General features: G+C 49.0%; 3 protein-coding genes across 3 annotated transcripts; all 3 read left to right on the forward strand.

Annotated features, from left to right (window-relative positions):
• Positions 1-375: 375 nt before the first annotated feature.
• Positions 376-13,727, forward strand: LOC128713122 (uncharacterized). The gene is made up of 24 exons (XM_053807985.1): positions 376-1,257; positions 1,339-1,440; positions 1,515-1,808; positions 1,874-2,207; positions 2,279-2,519; positions 2,592-2,775; positions 2,921-2,955; positions 4,927-5,497; positions 5,564-6,019; positions 6,097-6,721; positions 6,782-7,022; positions 7,103-7,300; positions 7,576-7,616; positions 7,835-8,697; positions 8,759-8,860; positions 8,935-9,562; positions 9,642-9,885; positions 9,975-10,168; positions 11,218-11,852; positions 11,914-12,267; positions 12,337-12,438; positions 12,517-13,144; positions 13,213-13,462; positions 13,526-13,727. Exons 1-24 carry the CDS (start codon positions 376-378, stop codon positions 13,725-13,727), a joined length of 8,406 nt encoding a protein of 2,801 aa, XP_053663960.1.
• On the forward strand, positions 7,816-10,176 carry LOC128710757 (phenoloxidase 8-like). The gene is made up of 5 exons (XM_053805610.1): positions 7,816-8,697; positions 8,759-8,860; positions 8,935-9,562; positions 9,642-9,885; positions 9,975-10,176. Exons 1-5 carry the CDS (start codon positions 7,816-7,818, stop codon positions 10,174-10,176), a joined length of 2,058 nt encoding a protein of 685 aa, XP_053661585.1.
• Positions 13,728-14,791: 1,064 nt separating the features above from the next.
• LOC128713123 (phenoloxidase 8-like) lies at positions 14,792-21,031 on the forward strand. Its single transcript, XM_053807986.1, has 11 exons — positions 14,792-15,361; positions 15,421-15,876; positions 15,941-16,565; positions 16,632-16,872; positions 16,980-17,175; positions 18,584-19,132; positions 19,199-19,552; positions 19,625-19,726; positions 19,797-20,424; positions 20,498-20,747; positions 20,830-21,031. The coding sequence occupies exons 1-11, from the start codon at positions 14,792-14,794 to the stop codon at positions 21,029-21,031; spliced, it is 4,173 nt and encodes a 1,390-aa protein (XP_053663961.1).
• Positions 21,032-21,715: the final 684 nt, after the last annotated feature.

A 21,715-nucleotide genomic window follows, 5' to 3' on the forward strand; every position in this document is an offset into this window, starting at 1 on the left:
TCCACCCAAATAACTTCCCTCTTGTGCTTAGGAGCATTGTTTCGTTATCGTTTTGGACGAATGAAAACTCTCGGTATCAGCAGTGGTTCTTATTATTTGTCAATTCTTCACTCCAATCCCGAACGGGTCGCTGGTTACGGTGACGGTTATCCCTGCTGGCAGTGTATAACCACGATAAACAGCGTTTGTTTATTTGCGGTGGACAGTTTATCGTTGCATTTGGGCGGCAAGCGTTTGTTGACCGTTGCCCCAAGCCGATCGTTTTGCATATAAACGGACGCTGGCGGGCAGGGCGTTTGTAGTCCGGCTTGCTGCATCAGTGTACAGTGCTCGTTGTGCGGTAAAGCGTCGTTTCAGTTTTCAATTCCCAACAGCATGGCGGATATTAATACACGCTTCCGGGGGCTGCTGCAGCGACCGTACGAACCCACGTTTGTGCCCAAAAACAATGGGCAATTGTACTACGATGTGCCGGACAGCTACCTTACCGATCACTACCGCCCGTTCGGGGCGGCATTGCAGAACCGGTACGGCACGAATGCCCAAACGCGCATTCCGCTGCCGAATATTACGGCGCCGGATTTAGCGTACGCGGATACCATTAGCCGACGGGGTGGGTTTTCCGTGTTTCAACCCGGTCACCAGCGGGTGGCCAGCCAGCTGATCGAACTGTTCCTGAACCAAACCAATCCGGATGCGCTCAGTGCGATTGCCGTGTACGCGCGCGATCGTGTGAATGGGCCACTGTTTCAGTACGCGCTCTCGGTAGCGCTGATGCATCGGACCGATACGCGGGACGTGGAGATACCGACGTTTCTGGAGCTGTTTCCCGACCGCTACATCGATCCGGCCGTTTTCCCACAGCTGCGCGAGGAGGGTACGCTGGTCGATCAGGGCGATCGGCGTGCGATCGAGATCCCGATGAACTTTACCGCCTCGGATCGGGTGGACGAGCAGCGGTTGGCTTACTGGCGCGAGGATATTGGCGTGAACTTGCACCACTGGCATTGGCATCTGGTGTATCCGGCCCGCGGACCGGATCGCATCGTGCGCAAGGATCGCCGCGGTGAGCTGTTCTACTACATGCACCAGCAAACGATGGCCCGGTACAACACTGAGCGGTACGCGAACGGTTTACCGCGTGTAGTCGCGTTTCGGAACTTGCGCGAAGCTATCCCGGAAGGGTACTTTCCGAAAATAACGCGCAGCTCTGATGGGCGCTCTTACCCTGCCCGGCATCCGAATGAAACATTGAGGGTAGGTGTTGGTGGTAGAAATGGACCTGCATTAGACGTTACGGTAATCTTCTCTGGTCTCATTTTATGTCTTCCAAAACAGGATCTTAACCGGGTTGAAGACGGAGTCATTGTATCGATCGCTGATATGGACCTGTGGACGAAAAGAATTATCGAAGCAATCGATAATGGATACGCGCAATCTGTGAGTCATAACTGCATACTGAAGTGGTGATTCTCGGACCTGTTGGAACTGTCACTATTCTTCTCTTCCCACAGGCGACCGATCAGCGTGTTCCACTGGACAACGACAGTGGCATTGATCTGCTGGGAAACATGGTGGAGGCGAGCTCTTTATCGGTGAACCTGCAGTACTACGGAGATCTCCACAACAATGGTCATAACATACTGGGCTACATACACGATCCGGACAACTCGTTCTTGGAAGGGTTCGGTGTCGTCGGTGACAATACGACGGCAATGCGCGATCCGGTATTCTACCGCTGGCACCAGCACATCGACGACATCTTCGTGCGGCACAAGCAACGGCTTCCGGCATACACCGGGCAGGAGGTATGGCTACTCTCGGACGTTGTAAAGCATCTCGCGTTCATCTTGCACCCTCCCTATCTCTCCAGCTATCCTTCAACGATGTGGCGGTTGATAATTTTGAAATTCAGCTCAACAAAGCGAACGCACCGATGAACATACTGCTTACCTTCTGGCAGAGATCCCAGGTGAATCTCGGCACCGGGCTAGACTTTGGTCCGGAGGGCAATCTGTTCGCCACGTTCACGCACATCCAGCACGCACCGTTCAGCTACCGGATTCGGGTGAACAACCGTGCCGGTGGTACCAGGCGCGGCACCGTTCGTATATTCTACGGTCCGAAAACTAACGAGCGGAGCCAAACACTGCCGTTCCGTGACCAGCGCCGTCTGATGGTGGAGCTGGATAAGTTCACCGTTACTCGTATGTGGTGTTGGAGAGGAGGCTCACAGTTCGACAACGCTCACAGTTCTGCATTTTGTGTCGTCTTTCAGTTAATGCGGGCGCCAACACGATCGTTCGCCGATCCGATCAATCCAGCGTCACTATCCCGTACGAGCGAACGTTCCGGAATGTGGCCGCCTCGTCGTTGACACGGAACGAAGCCTTCCAGTTCTGTAACTGTGGCTGGCCGAACCATATGCTGCTTCCGAAAGGATCACCCGATGGGTTGGAGTATGACTTTTTCGTCATGGTGTCGGATTACACGCAGGACCGCGTTGAGGATTTCGATGAGTAAGCTTATGACTGCGCAATGTATGGTCGGGATCGGTTTACATTTGCATGTGTCTCTTCGCCCCACCACAGGAACGTTAACTGCAACGATGCCCACTCGTTCTGTGGGTTGCGAGATCGACGCTACCCGGATGCACGCAGCATGGGCTATCCGTTCGATCGGTTCACGGCTGGTTCGGTTGGAAGTTTGCTGGATTTCACCAAACCGTACGTCAACATGTTCGTCACTCCGGTGAAGATACGCTTCACAAATACGGTAATAGCACGTTCTTAAAGAAAGAGCATTGCTTGCTGACTAAGACCTTTGTCGCACGATTGTTTGGGCGTTTGAAGATTAAATAAACGGACCTTTCATAATTACGAGCAACCGAATCCCTATGCTTTCTTATTTCCATGTGCAGCATGATAATATCATATTCTACTCGTTTCGTGTAAAGTTAGTTTTTCAAGTTACTTAATAGCCTTATTCGAATTCCCACTCGAAGATTAGGAACATCTTCATCGAAGTTGTACCTCTTGTAATTATACCGAATTAGGAGTATTATTTTATTCATCCTGGCATAATATCCGGCATTGTTACGCCCTCGACTCAAGTGTATGATATCTCCTGTGAGTCAAAAAAATAAATTATTACTTAAATTAAGGTGCATTCTCCAAATCAGTGCTCCATTCGTTTGCCCTTGTTTTAAGGGCGAGTTCATGTTGTATGTTCTTGAATCGCTCGCGCTAAACGGAGCTATCTGATGGTGTACAACCATAAAAATGAACTCTTAACTAACCGCAACATTAACTTTACACTGCCAATTCAGTTAATTCCCATGCATCAGCAGCTGTAGCCACGATAGGCGAGCGATAACGTCAATATCAAATGGCTGTTTTCAAGGTCAGCTATGTGGTTGAATGGTGGTTTGGGGCATGTTCAACTTCAGAGAGAATGAACTTTCCCTTTATCACTATCACAAACGACTGACTTATCAATGGACCATACCGTTTCAATGGTGGTGAGCATATCGCATCTTGTGTAGTTAGTAGTGGTGCATGATTAGAATATTTGTTAAGCTGTGTTGATGTTTACTTGCTTGAACATACTGAGCGTGTTTGATTGTCATATTTAAACAATTAAAACGGGAGGTAAATAAACTCTTATCTAATGAATAGGGATTAGGCCGTGGACACAGTTTACTGTGTATCCATCAGTAGTTATAATAGCTCTTTATTATTATAGAGTCTCTCTTATCTCTACGCTTAGATTAAATGAGACGATCACAGGATTCTGAGGAAACTCTGAATCTATGCACTTCGATTCGACGTGTTTTGATGATATTCTTGCCGTGATTATGAAACGGACAAGCTCTTTGTTATTCTTATATAAGATGCACAGATTAACGCTGGGTTGGTGAAGATGCGAAGAAAACGAAAGCAGGATCAACTTTAAGTCATCGGCCCAAATAGTGGTTCAGAGTGTTCAGATGAAACTCCTGGATCTCATGTCTTGATAAAGGTTTTAGACAGTTTGAATGTCGTCAATGGTGCTGGTACTGGCCTGTTATAATATTACACCGCTTTAGTTTTAGCTAATCACTTTATTGCCACACTACTCGAGACGCTGCACCAGAAGAAAGAGAGCGATCAGCCATCACGTGCACACCTATATGTATCCTACCGTAAGTGGCCCACTTGGGCACTTCCTAACTAAGGAGTGTATCCTAAATTTAACGAATAAAACTTACATTGCCTACCTACCTTAACGCCACAACAAGCCCCTAGGGATAGATCTACCACATTTTGTGATGAACGAGTGAAAGTCACTATAAGGACCAAAAGACGAGGCGATATTATAAACTTATAAGTATAATATGAAAATGAATATTGCAAAGAGCTAATAAATGTGCGAAAATTGGGCAGGCGTTACTATTTTACTAGATCCATTCCATGTGTGTTTAGCAAGAGGCTTGAAGCTAGCTAGGGTGTTTGAACCTCCTGAAGGTAACGACATCCTAGACATCTTAATGATCAGATTACTAACTGCATGGTGCTTGTTTAGCATAAAGCAAAGCCGATAGCCAGAACATTAAGACACACCTCCTCAAGCATTCACTACTAAAAACTATGCATTACAACCTGCAGCGAGTTACAGACTACTAAAAAAGCTACCATCAGTTGTCCCCATTCTGTCTAATGTATATCCTACATTTACGAGCACATTCCCCACTTGGGGTTAAACTTAGCTAAACTCCCGAAACGCTTATCAGTGTGTGTTTGCGGTTAGGTGCGTAGCGTTTCTAAATTAGGCAGAACAATTTTTGGCAATGGATATAAAATAGCTCAATTGGCAAGATGCTGAAACAGTGCCATTCAATCTACGACTCCAGAGTGTTCGGTGTTCGGTTCACCCTTCCCTTGTCAGCACGATGGCTACGATTCGGGACAAATTCCGCGGACTGCTGCAGCATCCCTACGAACCGTTGTTTTTGCCCAAAAATGAGGGCCAACTGTTCTACGATCTGCCGGAGAATTTCTTCACCGATCGGTACCGACCGATCGGGCAGAATTTGATCAATAGGTTCGGTGCGCCTACCGCTGTACCGGCCACGGGTGCGAGCGCGGACACGCCTGTGATGAATCGCGTCTCGATCAACAGTATCCAGGAGCCGGATTTATCGTTCGCCGAGGCCATTCCGCGGCGTGGTGCCTTTTCGCTGTTCATTCCGGCGCACCGTCAGATTGCGGGCCGTTTGATCGCGCTCTTTCTGGAGCAACCGGACGCAGACACGCTGGGTGATGTGGCGGCATTCGCGAGGGACCGTCTGAACGGGCCACTGTTCCAGTACGCACTGTCCAGTGCGGTGTTGCATCGTACGGACACGGAAGATGTACCGGTGCCTTCGTTTTTGCACCTGTTTCCGGACCAGTTTGTCGATCCGGCCGTTTTCCCCCGGATGCTGGAGGAAGGCCGGGCTGTTTTGCAACCAAACCGGGTATGTGTTACTGTGTGGCTGGAGTTTTTTGGGACCAGCTGGTAATTTTATTGCATCCCCGTCCAGATGTCTGTGGACATTCCGATGAACTATACGGCCTCGGAACGCGTGACGGAGCAGCGGTTGGCGTACTTCCGTGAGGATATCGGCGTGAACCTCCATCACTGGCACTGGCATCTGGTGTATCCCGGCGATGGGCCCGATCGAGTGGTGCGCAAGAATCGCCGTGGTGAGCTGTTCTACTACATGCACCAGCAGATGGTTGCCAGGTATCAGATCGAGCGGTACAGTCAGGGGTTGGGCAATGTGACACAGCTCAACAACCTTCGAGCACCCGTTCCGGAACCGTACTATCCGAAGATTCTGCGAAGTGCCAACAATCGCACGTACCCGGCACGGTACATCAACATGACGATGGAAGATGTCCAGCGGGCCGATGACCAGCTGCGGGTGGTAATTGCGGAAGTGGAGCGTCAACTGCAGCGCATTGTCGAAGCGATCGATGCGGGCGTAGTCGTACTGGTGGGTATCTCGGATGAAGCAACGGAGAATAACCGGACACCGAAGGTAATCTTGAGGGCATTCCCTATTTTTTACAGCCAGGTGGACAACGCACTCAGCTGGACAATTTCCGGGGCATTGACATCCTCGGGGACATTATAGAGAGTTCCGCCCTGTCGGTGAATCGGGATTTTTACGGCGACACGCACAACAGTGGCCACATCCTGCTGTCCTTCATCCACGATCCAAGGGGCGAATATCTGGAGAGCTTCGGTGTGATGGGTGACGTGACGACGGCCATGCGCGATCCCATCTTCTACCGTTGGCACACTTACGTGAACAATCTGTTCCAGCGCCACAAGCTACGGTTTGCGCCGTACGTCTCAGCAGACCTGAGCAATCCGGGCGTCATCCTGAACAGCCTCGAAACGGAGCTGGATCGGCAGGGTTCGGTGAAGAATTTGTTGCTAACGTTCTGGCAACGTTCGCAGGTCGATCTGGGCGCGGGGTTGGATTTTGGGCCGGAGGGTAATGTGTTCGTTACCTTCACCCACCTGCAGCACGCACCGTTCAACTTCCGGCTGCAGGTCGCTTACTCTGGCCAACCAAAGCCCGCCACGGTGCGGCTCTTTCTCGCACCGAAGCGTAACGAACGTGGCGTGCTGCTGTCGTTCGAGGAGCAACGACGGCTTTCGATCGAGATGGACACCTTCCGCGTGAACTGTAGGTATTGAATCGGTATAAACCATTCCACCATTGTTGGCTAACTGTGTGGTTTTGTAGTGCTTCCCGGCACCAACAACATCATTCGCCGCTCGGTAAACTCGAGCGTCACGATCCCGTACGAACGGACCTTCCGCAACGTGGGCCAATCGAACGCGGGTGACGAATCGTTCCGGTTCTGCGGTTGCGGATGGCCATCGCATATGCTCGTGCCGAAGGGTGACGCGATCGGTGTGGAGTACGATCTTTTCGCTATGCTGTCCAACCACGAGCGGGATCTGGTGAATCCCTTGTTTGACGAGTGAGTGTTATCGAGCGTCGGGTCAGTACGGCCCTGCACGACGTTACTCATTTGCCCATTAAAATCTTTTTTTTTTCCAGAAAAATGGGATGTAACGATGCACATTCGTTCTGCGGTTTGCGTGACCGTACGTACCCGGATGCCCGCAACATGGGCTTCCCGCTCGATCGTCGCGTACCGAACGGGGTTAATTCGTTCAAGGACTTCGTTGCTCCGTATCCGAATATGCGTGTCGCTACGGTGACGGTGCGCTTTACCAATACGGTTGTGGCGCGAACGTAACTGTTTCAGCGCGCAATTTCCGTACCAAACAGTAATGACGAATGCGACGACCCTTTTTTGGCAAGTAGAGAGAAAAAATGAGCTTTGGAAATTTTCGTAAATAAATAGCATTTTTTGAAAAATTTTACTAAAGAAAATATGTTTGTTTTCTAACTAAAAACAGTTTACATCTAAAGCTATAAAAATCGGTAGCCACTAATCCCTAACCCGGTCTAATCTTAACTCCGAACGGTTAAATTGCTTATCTGCTTGCAATGCGCAACGTGCACAGGAAGTGCAATGTACTTGCCTGCGGTGTAACAACTACGATAAGTAAGTTGTTCAACTTTCGCTGTACGAACATCTGTTGCTATTTGCATTCTAATCAATGATAGCTAAGCATTGCGTTACAGTGTAAAACGTTCTAGGTATAAATATGTGGCCCTTTAGCTAGGCTAGCCAGTCACTTCAGACAGTGCTTTCAGCCCTCCACGGAACGTTTCTAGTGCATACAAAAAAAACGAAAATCAAAATGTCGGACATCGAAACAGGATTCCTGTGTCTTATGACACGTCCAACCGAGCCACTGTTTTATCCGAAGTACAACGGCGAGGTCTATATGGATCTGCCGAGCGAGTATCTGCCGGAACGTTATCAACACATTGCAGACGCCATCAAAGCCCACCACGGATCGGTGGCGAAGCACCACATCACGATCAAACCGGTAGAGCTGCCGGACTTCAGCTACGCGGCCCGTGTACCGCGCGACGGTGACTTTAACCTGTTCAATCCCGCCCAACGGCACACGGCGGGCCGGTTGATAGCGGATCTGATCGGCCAACCCGACCCGGAAACGATGCTATCGGTGGCGGCTTATGCGCGCGATCGGCTTAACCCGATCATGTTCCAGTACGCGCTTGCGGTCGCGTTGGTGCATCGGAAGGATACGGGCACGGTACCGGTGCCATCGTTTTTGGAAATGTTTCCCACCCGGTTCGTCGACCCGGCCCTGTTTCCCAAGCTGCGCGAGGAGGGTTTCGCCGTGGAGCAGGGGCAACGGGTGGCCATCGAGGTGCCGCACAATGCTACTGCATCGGAGTCCGATCCGGAGCAGCAGTTGGCGTACTTCCGCGAGGACATCGGTGTGAACTTGCACCACTGGCACTGGCATCTGGTGTACCCGCAGGAGGGCCCGCTGGAGGTGGTTGGTAAGGATCGGCGCGGTGAGCTGTTCTACTACATGCACCGTCAGATCACGGCGCGCTACAATGTGGAACGGTTCTGCAATCGAATGCCGCTGACAAAACCGTTGAAAAATCTGCGCGAACCCATCCCGGAGGCGTACTTTCCGAAGCTGATGAACAGTGCGCTGAACAGAACGTACCCCGGCCGGGCGGCCAACATGGTGCTGAGCGTAAGTGAGGAGTCAAGGGAGCGTGGGCAAGAGATCGGATTAAAACTAACTCCTCCCACAGCATGTCAACCGGCCGGAAGATGACGCTGTCACGACCATTCTGGAGCTGGAAGCATCGTTGGGAAAGATCAAGGAGGCAATACAATCAGGATTCGCGCTTGCAGTAAGACATCCTTTTTTAGTTCTCCGCTCTGTTTTTCTTTTCAATCGATAAACACACATATTTCGCCTCTGCAGGAGGACGGCACGCGGGTCCCGCTGGACGCAACGAACGGTATCGATGTGCTGGGAAATCTCGTGGAAAACTCGGAACTTTCCGTCAATGTGCCGTACTACGGTAACTACCATTCGCTCGGCCATGTCCTCATCGGGTACATCCACGATCCGGACAACCTGTACCTCGAAGGGCACGGTGTCATGGGTGAGTTTACGACGGCGATGCGCGATCCCACCTTTTACCGCTTCCATCACCACGTGGACGATGTGTTCGATATGCACAAACGGAAGCTTCCGTCGTACAACGAGCAGGAGCTTTCGTTCCCCGGCGTATCGATCGTGGACGCTACGGTACAGATCACGAGCGGCAAGGCGGCCAGAAACCGGTTGCTTACCTACTGGCAACGGACGCAGGTGGATCTGGGGACGGGGTTAGACTTTGGCCCGCATGGTAACGTGGTGGCAACGTTTACCCACATCCAGCATGCGCCCTTCGCGTACCAAATCATGGTGCACAATGAAACGGCCGAGCAGAAGAAGGGCACGGTGCGGATCTTTCTGGCCCCCATTTACGATGCCCAGGGCGAACAGTTGCTGTTGAGTGAGCAGCGTCGTTACGTGGTGGAGTTGGACAAGTTTGTAGTGAGCTGTGAGTAGATTTGCTAACCAGGCCGGAACGAACTCGGGCAGTTGGGTGCGCCTATTAATGCATCATTTTTCGTGCGTAGTGCATCCGGGTGAGAATAGGATCATCCAACAGTCGGATCAATCGAGCGTGACCATACCGTACGAAAGGACTTTCCGGCGAATCGATGCATCCAACATGGCCGGCTCGGAAAACTTTCGGTTCTGCAACTGTGGCTGGCCTGATCATATGCTGCTGCCCAAGGGCCATCCCGATGGGCAACCGTTCGATCTGTTTATTATGGTGTCTGACTACAAGGATGATGCAGTTGGTCCGGGTTTTAATCCGTAAGTTCCGTTCCGGTGGAGTGTCTGAAGCTTGCGCTTTATCTGTCCATATATATTGCGTTATACACACGCTTTACCAACACTTCTAGGAACGAGAACTGCAACGACTCACACTCGTACTGTGGCTTGCGGGATCAGCTGTTTCCCGACCGTCGCGCCATGGGCTTTCCCTTCGATCGTTTGCCGTCTGCCCAGGATCACTTGATGAACGATTTTGTTGGCCGATTTTCCAACATGAGTCGCACCGTTGCGGAGGTGCTGTTTACCAACACGGTCATTTCGCGTACATAACTGACTACCCAGATATGGATATGAAGAAGACAAGTCGCTGAACATGGAAACCTGCCAAATGTGCTTGGAAAAGATTTGCAAAAACTGAGACAATGAAAATATACTTATAATTGAGCATGCAACAGACCTGTTTTAGGTACTTTATTTCTTATCTGAATAGTGACAATATCAGACTGAGAAGAATTTTTCGGTCCCTTTATGTGAAAAGATCACATAAATTGTAAGATGACTTCACTAACGGGCCTTGAATTTTACTCGTCTAACTTCGGTGAGCTCCGCTCCAATCTGCTTGTGTGTCGACGTTCAAACAAGACACTTCTTGAGCTGGATTGTCCGGGGTCAGTCTTATTACATACATGTCCGGAGCATAGTGGCGCTAGATAAGTGAGTGAACCTATTGAGGTAAAAAATAAACCTTTACCGTCTATCTGGTGACTCACATTATGGAGATATCTCACATCACAAAAGGCGAGCGTGTAGATAGTTATATTGCTTAAGTAATTCTGGACAAACGTACATGGTGGATAGGTCAAGACACCTGTTTGCACAAGACAAGACTCATACCCAATTAAGACTCATAGAAAACCTTAAAACTTGCTTAAAATGTCAAACACATGAAATAACGCACCTTGGACAAGAGCCGGTCCAATATTGAAATCGATAAGAACACCCTTGTTTTAGACCTCCAATGAGTCGTATGCCACAAATCTCAAAAGGGGATTGATCAGAATCCATGAAATACTAAACAGTTTTACTTTACATGCAATAATCTTTTGACATCCCCGCTTGGCAGTTTCTTATCCAAATTGTTTCGACAAACTCACCGCACACACCGAAGTGCTCCGAGTTATCCAAGTAGTCTGCGTTTTTTTCCGTTGGCCTTTAATACGTTGCTTACGCCAATGCACATTAATAGATGCAGATAAAAATGCATTATCGCAATTGCAGTGGTTTTCAACCGCAAAAAAGACCCATTTTTAGCAAGAGAATTGCATGCTAGCGTGAGAATGCAGCCCCATTGCAAAATGGTATATAATGCAGGCCTGTTTGTACTGCCAGCATCACAAACGGTGTTGTGCCACAGTCACCGAGTTTACAAGCTTCAAATAGCGAGCGATCTCTTGGGAAGCGATCTTCGTGCGCAAGTGAAAATGGCGGACAACAGGAAACTTTTGGCTTTGCTGCAGCGCCCTCTAGAACCGACGTTCTACCCGAAGGACAACGGTAAAACGGTCGTGGATCTGCCGGATAGCTACCTTACCGAACGGTACAAACCGATTGGAGAATCGCTCCAAACCCGGTTTTCAATGGACGCGGACACGCGCATTGCGGTACGGGCATCGAACCTGCCGGACTTTTCCTTTGCCGAGGCGATCCCGCGGCGGGGCGATTTTTCGCTCTTCATTCCGAAACATCGCCAAATTGCGGGCGATCTGATCAATCTGTTCATCAGCCAGCCGGATGTGGATGCGCTGATGAGTGCCGGTTCGTTCGCTAGGGATCGCCTGAACCCGATACTGTTCCAGTACGCGATGGCGGTAGCGATCCAGCATCGGCCGGATACGAAGAACCTTCCCATTCCCAGCTTCCTTGAGCTGTTCCCGGACTCGTTCATTGATCCGACCACTTTCCCGAAGCTCCGAGAGGAAGGTGCGGTCGTTGCACAAAAAGATCGGGTAAGTGTTAGATAAAAAGGCTGACTCCGAATATTTCTCATACGAATTCTGGTGTTTATAGATAACCATAGACATTAAAATGAACTACACTGCCTCGGATCGGGAGGAAGAACAGCGCTTGGCGTACTTCCGTGAGGATATCGGCGTGAACCTTCACCACTGGCACTGGCATCTGGTGTACCCGGGCGAAGGACCCAACAATGTGGTGAACAAAGATCGTCGCGGAGAGCTGTTCTTTTACATGCATCAGCAGCTGATCGCTCGCTACAATGTCGACCGGTTCTGCAACCGATTGGCTCGTGTACGTCCACTGACCAGCTTACGGGAGGCACTGCCCGAAGGATACTTCCCGAAGATTGTTCGAAGTTTGACGAATCGTGCGTTTCCCGCTCGTCCGCAGAACACGATCCTGAGGGTAGGTTTGTGCGAGATGAAAACGATGGGGGAAATGACTTAACTATCGCACTTCGCATGTTCATTGCAGGATTTGAATCGGATCGAAGACGATGTGGTTCTTTCGATAAACGACATTGAGCGTTGGGGAAGTCGCATTGCGGAAAGCATCGATGGTGGTTACGTTGTTGCAGTAAGTGAAGTGCACTTGAAGTGCAGCAGATTTAGAAGAAACTGAACCGATCTCCTGGTTCTGGCTTTTGTTTTGCAGCCTGGAGGAAACAGAGTTCCTTTGGACGAACAGACGGGTATCGATGTGCTGGGCAACATCATGGAACCGTCGGCCCTTTCCGTCAACAGCCAGTTCTACGGAAACTACCACGGACATATGCACAATCTGATCGCATTCAGTCATGATCCGGAGAACCGGTTCCTGGAGGGATATGGTGTAGTGGGCGAGTTCCAGACGGCTATGCGCGATCCAGCATTCTACCGTCTGCACGCCCAGGTGGACAACATGTTCCATCGTTACAAGCGCACCCTTCAACCGTACACCACCAACCAGCTGGGATATGCCGGGGTGCAGATACAATCGTTTGGTGTACAGCTGAACCGAGCCAACGCGCCGGCCAACGTGTTGTTGACGTACTGGCAGCGGTCGCAAATCGATCTGGCAACCGGGCTTGACTTCGGACCGGAAGGCAATGTTTTTGCGTCCTTCACGCATCTGCAGCACGCACCGTTCACATATCGGATCACGGTAAACAACACTAGCGGGGCGGCACGCCGTGGTACATGCCGCATTTTCATTGCACCCAAGGTGGACGAACGGAACACTCCGCTGACCATGGATGAGCAGCGTCTGCTGATGGTGGAGTTGGATAAATTCCGCGTCAATCGTATGTGTTCTTACCACGCCATCTGTGACTATGTTCAACATCAACTCACTACGCTTACGTACCCACAGTGACTCCTGGAACGAACAATCTGGTGCGCCGGTCGGAGCAGTCCAGTGTAACCATCCCGTACGAGAGAACCTTCCGCCCGATGGCATTGTCCAACATTAATCTGCCAGAAACGGAGCAGTTCCGGTTCTGCAACTGTGGCTGGCCGCATCATCTGCTGATCCCCAAGGGTTCGGCCGAGGGTATGAAGTTCGATCTGTTTGTAATGATCTCGAACTTTGCAGATGACACCGTTAACCAGGAGTTTGATGAGTGAGCATTCACGGGACATCCGTTTTGGGACGTACAGGTACTAATGCTATTGTTTTGCTACAGGAACATCAACTGCAACGATTCACACTCGTTCTGTGGCTTGCGTGATCAGCTGTATCCGGATAAGCGACACATGGGCTTCCCGTTCGATCGCCGGATTCCTGTTGCGATGCGTGCACTGTCCGATTTTACGCGCCCGAACACGAACATGGCCAATATTGAGGTGAACATTCGCTTCACCAATACCGTGATCGCCAGAACCTGAGGCATACACGGCTGTCACATCGCTATTGAGTGTTATCGTGGAGTTGGTTGACTGTTCTAGTCTTCGAATACCGCTTTAATTATAATCCATAGCCAAGGCTCTTCTTACTGATGAAAAGCATACAGATACACGATGAAAAATGAATGTTTATAATTTAATAATAAAGTGCTGCATATGAAAAATGAACGGAGCTGTGAGATCATTATTGCTGGCGGGGAGTGATGACGAACAATGATAGTGTTTCGATCGTAAAATATTTGAGATTCCTCCATGTCTCGGAATCTCCTTCTTGAAATCTAAAATTGTAGAAAGACGCCAGGTGATTCTTGATTGCTGAAATTCCTAACGGCAAGATTAAGATGCTTCAAAGATGATCTCCGTTGCTCACCGTTCAAAATTGTTGCTTATGTTGCTTTCATCCGTGGTTACTTGATTTATTTGGACGAAATTGAGGGTTTTCATGAAGGGTCCTCGCTTGATAATTCTTTAAATATCTCATTCATCTAGTGTGAAAATTTCATTTAAAGATGTAAAACTAACTAAGATTTACAGACGTTCGTTTCGAATGTAGCGATGATTTTTGCATCATCTGGGGACGTTTAGCGGAAAGTGCTCGTGTACGAATCTCACACTGTTTTAACTAAAGTTATATCTGCAGGCTTTCTGATGCGATTCTCGCTAAGATAGGGTAAGGTTATCAGTTAAAAATGTTGATGAAAAACCTCATGAAGATGAAGATTATTACACCCTTACATACTAGTAGATAATACTGCAATTGAACTTCCAATTTTCAAGGTCGTTAAAAGAGCTGAAGCTCCCCAGCTTTTGGCAGGGTCATTGTTACCAAAAATGATTGCGGTTTTCACTGCACGTTTGGATAGCATTTTTATCATTTCTGCAACACACAAAAACCATGCAGTAGATGTGCTGTAAAATGCATCAATTAAGTTTTGAGTGCCATTGCCATTCTGTATATATATATATATAGCGCCTGATGTGGATAGAGGGCGAAATCACTGTTCTACTTGTCACGCGCTAAGTTTGTTGTTTTGCAAGCAGCTAGTATGGCTGATTTAACACAAAAGTTTCATGGCCTTTTACAACATCCGCTGGAGCCACTGTTTCTATCTAAAAACAATGGCACGCTGTTCTATGACCTACCGGAGCGGTTCCTAACGTCCCGGTATCGTCCGATAGGGCAAAATCTGGCCAATCGTTTCGGACCGAACTCACCATCTTCGACGCAAGGTAGCAACGATACGGGCGTGCAGCCCACGGTGGTAACCATACGCGATCTGAAGGAACTCCCGGACCTATCCTTCGCTTCGTGGGTTAAACGTCGTGATCCGTTTTCGCTGTTCAATTCCGAGCATCGGAAAGCGGCAGGGAAGTTGATGAAGCTCTTTCTAAACCAACCGGATGCGGACACGTTGGTCGATGTGGCAGCTTACGCTCGTGATCGTCTAAATGGGCCCATGTTTCAGTACGCACTGTCGGTGGCATTGTTGCATCGTCCGGATACGAAGAGCGTACCGGTACCGTCGATGTTACATCTCTTTCCCGATCAGTTTATCGATCCAGCCACCAACCCCAGGATGATGGAGGAAGGATCGATTGTGCTGGATGAGAACAGGGTAGGTGAATGTTATCCTTTTTGATGTATTTTACTACAGAGTGCATTTCTCTCTTGCAGATGGCAATTAACATACCGACGAACTTTACCGCAAACGACGATGAACCGGAACAGCGAATGGCTTTCTTTCGCGAAGATATCGGGGTGAACCTTCACCACTGGCACTGGCATTTGACTTACCCCGGGTCTGGACCACCGGAAGTCGTACGAAAGGATCGTCGCGGGGAGCTGTTTTACTACATGCACCAGCAGCTACTAGCCCGCTACCAAGTGGATCGCTTCGCCCAGGGCCTTGGACGTATAGAACCGTTGGCGAATCTACGGGAACCGCTCCGTGAGGCTTACTATCCGAAACTTTTGCGCTCGGCAAACAATCGCCCATTCTGTGCCCGGTATCCGGGGATGACCGTGAGCGATGTGGTCCGAACCAGTGACCGAACGGACGTTAGAATTGCCGATATTGAAGCGTCGATTGCACGTGTGCTAGAGGCGATCGATGCCGGATCCGCCGTTAATGTATGTGCTGGAGAGTGATTTTTTCTGTCACAAACTGTTTATTGATCATCTTCCATACTTACAGACCGATGGCACCCGAGTGCCGTTGGATAACGCTAGAGGAATCGACATACTGGGCAACATTATCGAACGATCGGCGCTTTCGATCAACCGTAGCTTATACGGTGATCTGCACAATTCGGGCCACACACTATTGGCTTACGTCCACGATCCACGTGGCACCTATCTGGAGTCGTTCGGTGTGATGGGAGGAGTAGCGACCGCGATGCGCGATCCGGTGTTTTACCGGTGGCACAAGCACGTCGATAATCTGTTTCTCCGGCACAAGAGTCGGCTCGCTCCGTACACTTCAGCCGAGCTCTCCAACAGCAGCGTTACGTTGGATGCGCTAGAAACGCAACTGGATCGCACCGATGGCGCTACGAACAGTTTGGTGACGTTTCTTGAGCGATCGCAGGCTGATCTCGGTGCCGGGCTAGACTTCGGACCGGCCGGTACTGCTTTCGTTAGCTTCACCCATTTGCAGTTTGCACCGTTCGTCTATCGACTCCGCATCAACACGTCTGCGCGTGGCAGACGAGACACGATACGCATCTTTTTGCTGCCACGCCAGGACGAACAGCGACGCCCATTGTCGTTTGACGACCGACGCACACTGGCCATCGAACTGGACAGCTTCCGTGTAAATTGTGAGCATTGCATATAACGTTCGTTCATCCCGCGGCAAAGATAATGAATAATTTCGTTTTTGCCAGTAAGCCCCGGTGTGAACACTATCGTACGACGATCGGGTAGCTCCAGCATCACCATCCCGTACGAGCGAACCTTTGGGAACGTTGTGCAGGCCAATGCGGGCAACGTGCAATCGCGATTCTGTGGTTGCGGTTGGCCAGCACATATGCTGCTGCCGAAAGGGAATGCGAACGGCGTTGAGTATGATTTGTTTGCGATGGTCTCCCGGTTTGAGGACGATAACGCTAGCGTGGAGTATGACGAGTAAGTGCGGTGGAGAATGGGACTGGTTGCTATGGCATGTGATTGGTTGCTATGGTAGCTGATACGTGCTGGGTTTTCTCTTTTTCTCCCTTTAACCAACTCCACAGGAACGTTGGATGTGACGATTCTTATTCGTTCTGTGGATTGAGAGACCGCGTCTATCCAAGCCGCCGTGCGATGGGTTTTCCGTTCGACAGACGAGCAGCAAACAGCGTACGATCGGTTGGCGATTTCGTTGCACCGTACAGAAACATGCGACTAGCTACGGTCACCTTACGGTTCATGAACAGTGTTATCGATCGACCATAATACTATTGGTAATGATAGGAATGAAATGGGAATAAGAGTGCATTGCAACTATATTGATATTCTAAATAAACACTTATAATGCATTTATAAAAACTACAACCGATAAAACCGCTTGAATATCTAGACAAGAAGTTGCTAAAGGTTGCTACAAGTTGCTACCTTACTTCAACAGATGAAAGAATTATTATGTTTGGTGAAATAAATGTAAAAATACAAAATAAGAGGCTTATTTCACAGCCTCCTGCGTCTACAGCGGCAGCCGTTCAGATTCGTGAGGCTCATACCTCCCCAAGATGTCATGAGAAGAATTGATTATCTTGCGTGCTCATGTGCTGAAAGCATGTTAAGCAAATTCAACGTATTGTTTATTGAATTATTTTCGAATTGAAGCTTTCAGTGGATACATGAATCTAGAAGACCAATAGCTGACGTGAATGTCTTAATGGGATGGCCCACGGCATAGGTTCTGAGGTTTGAGGAGTTGTTAGTCCGTAGGTACTTCAACGAATCGGGCAGTTCCCTATGTGTGGTGCCTCCTGATTCTAGCAGACTTCCTTGGCAAGGATATAGGTTCTCTGTGAAGATTCACTCATCAGACAATCCAAAAAAATAAGTTGTCTATAAGGACATACGGAGGACTGATAGGTTCACATAGAAGTGAAGACACTGACCTTTAAGTGAACGAGTGAACGATTTGTCTATTTGTGTATATTTCTACTCTGCAATCAAACTATTTCTAGGCCTTTTTTTTCATTCTACGGATAGAAATAACGTTGTAAATTGTTTAGTGATATGAAACGGGTACCATAATACCATAAAATCCTTGAGGAAAGCTCTTATGAAATACAATAAATTTAAATACCAACAGCTTCAATAGAAGCACTTCGATCCTTTAATAACTTTGTAATGTATATGAGATGTGTTCGAAAGAAAGTTCGTAGTTAAAAAAACTCAGAGACCAATCAATACGATTAAATTAAAACTGTCATAGTGTACAAGTTCTACGGTGCGAAACACATGCTTTAATGGACCATCCATCCAATGGAAATGGAAATCATCAGATCGATTGGATACCAACGTTCATTTAACAAACACTTCAAACAAATGCTTCAATGAAACTTTTACAGCTCTGGCCAGCACTTAGGATGCATGCAGCAAATGAAATCTTGATAATTTTCGGTCAAATTCGTTCGTTGAACTGAACCGCAGAAGGCAAGCGATAGTAGCGGTTTTAAGTCAAAATAATGCTTCTAAATTATCGTCACATTTAGGCTAGTTTGTGGTTTTGTGCGCGCAATCTAACTCGGTATATAAGAGCGATGCAAATCAACAGCATCATCAACAGTTTGACAAGGTCAGCCGACTGTAAAGCGTGTGCAGAACAATTCAATAGTGCCCCCAGCACCATCATCCAGCGCCAGTAAAGATGTCCAACAACAGGAACCTTCTAGCCCTGCTGCAGCGCCCATTGGAGCCGACGTTCTACCCGAAGGACAACGGTAAAACCGTGGTCGATCTGCCGGAGAACTTCCTTACCGAGCGTTACCGCCCGATCGGTGCATCGCTGCAGAGCCGCTTCGGTAACGATGCCGATACGCGCATTCCGGTGCGCAACGTAACGCCACCGAGCATTTCCTTTGCCGAGGTGGTACCGCGCCGGGGTGGCTTTTCGCTGTTCAACCCCAAGCACCGTCAGATTGCGGGAGACCTCATCAATCTGTTCATGACCCAGCCGGACGTGGATACGCTGATGAGCGCGGCGGCCTACTCGCGTGACCGTTTGAATCCGATCCTGTTCCAGTACGCGTTGTCGGTCGCTATCCAGCATCGGCCGGATACGAAGGATCTGAACATTCCGTCCTTCCTGGAGTTGTTCCCCGATTCGTTCGTTGATCCGACCGTTTTCCCCAAGCTGCGCGAGGAGGGTTCCATTGTGCAGGCGGAAAACAGAGTAAGTGGGATCGAGTTTGGCTCCGGGAAGATCACATATTTAATGCACTCTTATCGTATCGCCTAGATGACTATCGATATTCCATTGAATTATACGGCTTCGGATCGGGAAGATGAACAGCGCCTGGCGTACTTCCGCGAGGATATCGGCGTGAACCTTCACCACTGGCACTGGCATCTGGTGTACCCGGGCGAAGGACCGAGCAATGTTGTGAACAAGGATCGTCGCGGAGAGCTGTTCTACTACATGCATCAGCAGCTGATCGCTCGCTACAATGTGGAACGTTTCTGCAATCGTCTTGCTCGCGTACGCCCGCTGACCAACTTGCGCGAGCCTGTGCCGGAAGGATACTTCCCCAAGATCATCCGTAGCTTGAACAACCGTGCTTTCCCACCACGTCCGCAGAACACGGTCCTGAGGGTAAGTACCGTCCAGCATAGTACCTTCTATTGGGCAAACATTGTAGCCAGGAATGTGTTATTCTCAAAACAGGATATCAACCGTGTGGATGATAGCGTTGTCTTCACCGTGAGCGATCTCGAACGCTCGGAGGCTCGTATTGCGGAGAGCATTGACGGTGGATATGTTGTTGCAGTAAGTTGATTGTCTCAGTGGGTTAACTTTACATTCAAATACAATGTCCTTTACATTCTTCCTAACGTAGCCGGGTGGCAATCGAATTCCTCTGGATGAGCGTACCGGTATTGATGTGCTGGGCAACATCATGGAACCGTCGGCCCTTTCCGTCAACAGCCAGTTCTACGGAAACTACCACGGCAACTTGCACAACATCCTTGCGTACAGCCACGATCCGGATAACCGGTTCCTGGAGGGTTACGGTGTGATTGGCGAGTTCCAGACGGCGATGCGCGATCCTACGTTCTACCGTCTGCACTCCCAGGTGGACAACATGTTCCATCGTTACAAGCGCACCCTTCAGCCGTACAACGTCAACCAGCTCAACTACGACGGTGTCCAGATTCAGTCGCTGGGAGTTCAGCTGAACCGAGCCAACGCGCCGGCTAACGTGTTGCTGACGTACTGGCAGCGATCGCAGGTCGATCTGGCCACTGGTCTTGACTTCGGACCGGAAGGCAATGTGTTTGCGTCCTTCACACATCTGCAGCACGCACCGTTCACCTTCCGACTGACTGTGAACAACAACACTGGCGCCACCCGTCGCGGTACATGCCGCATCTTTATCGGACCGAAGGTGGACGAACGTAACACTGCGCTGACCATGGATGAGCAGCGTCTGCTGATGGTGGAGTTGGACAAGTTCACCGTGAACTGTAAGACAATTGTTCGCTGTTGTGATAGACCAACCGCAGGCTGATAACACCGTTGTTTGATGTTGCATTTCAGTGAATGCTGGTACGAACAACATTGTGCGCCGCTCGGAACAGTCCAGCGTGACCATCCCGTACGAGAGAACGTTCCGTCAGGTTGCGCTGTCCAACATTAACGAACCGAGCACGGAAATGTTCCGCTTCTGCAACTGTGGCTGGCCGCATCATCTGCTGATCCCCAAGGGTTCACCGGAAGGCATGCAGTTCGATCTGTTCGCCATGATCTCGAACTATGCCGACGATACCGTCAACCAGGAGTTTGATGAGTGCGTATAGCCTTTTGCAATTACCCACTATAGCTTCTCGCTGTATTTCTTTCTCATTGACAAACTGTTCGACTCTCTGCAGGAACGTTAACTGCAACGATTCACACTCGTTCTGCGGACTGCGTGATCAGCTGTACCCCGATCGTCGTGCGATGGGCTATCCGTTCGATCGCCGCATGCCAACCACTGTTAGAAGTTTGCCCGATTTCACCCGCGGCAACACCAACATGGCTACGGCACAGGTGCAGGTACGCTTCACCAACACCGTCATCGCCAGAACTTAAACAAGTTGAAGAGATTTGCGAAAGCCTTCTTCCTGGAAAGCGGGATCGCTTAAGACACTTGATACGAACGGGTTAAACAGACACTTTTGTAATGCACTTATTTTATTCCCAATAAATTCAATTCATTATTCAAAAGCATTCCAACGCATTATGTTGCTTGTGTTGCACTTAAGCTTAAGGAAAGAAAATAAGAATAAATATATCTCAATATAAGTGTCAAAGTATCCCAAGACATGCTGGTATCAATCTTTCAATCAGTTGAGCATCAATCTTTGGGGCGTGTATTCAAAAGTCACTGAGTCCATTTTATTGATGAGCGTCATTTGAATCTCAGCGTGGTGCAAATTTATTAAAACATTAAATTGTGAAACGATCTATATAATTTTGTTTTAGTATTATTATACCGACAAAAGTTTGATCACAAGCAATCTGAACTGAACTGACTGAACAAGCACATTAAGCTGTGATTCCATTGGCATAATTCATTGCAACCTTAACAACACTTAATATTATTCAAATTCTGTTTGGATAACTCCACGATTTCCAGAAGTGTCATTCTTGTGCAGCTTGCGGGACGAGTCATACAAGCGCCGATTCGCAAAAGATATAAGAAGCTCTGAAGTATTAAGAATTTCTTCAGGTTCTGGAATCCTCAAAGCTTTTTGAATCTCTGGAAATTCTTGC

The sequence above is a fragment of the Anopheles marshallii genome, chromosome 3, assembly GCF_943734725.1.
Source record: "Anopheles marshallii chromosome 3, idAnoMarsDA_429_01, whole genome shotgun sequence".
NCBI lineage: Eukaryota > Metazoa > Arthropoda > Insecta > Diptera > Culicidae > Anopheles > Anopheles marshallii.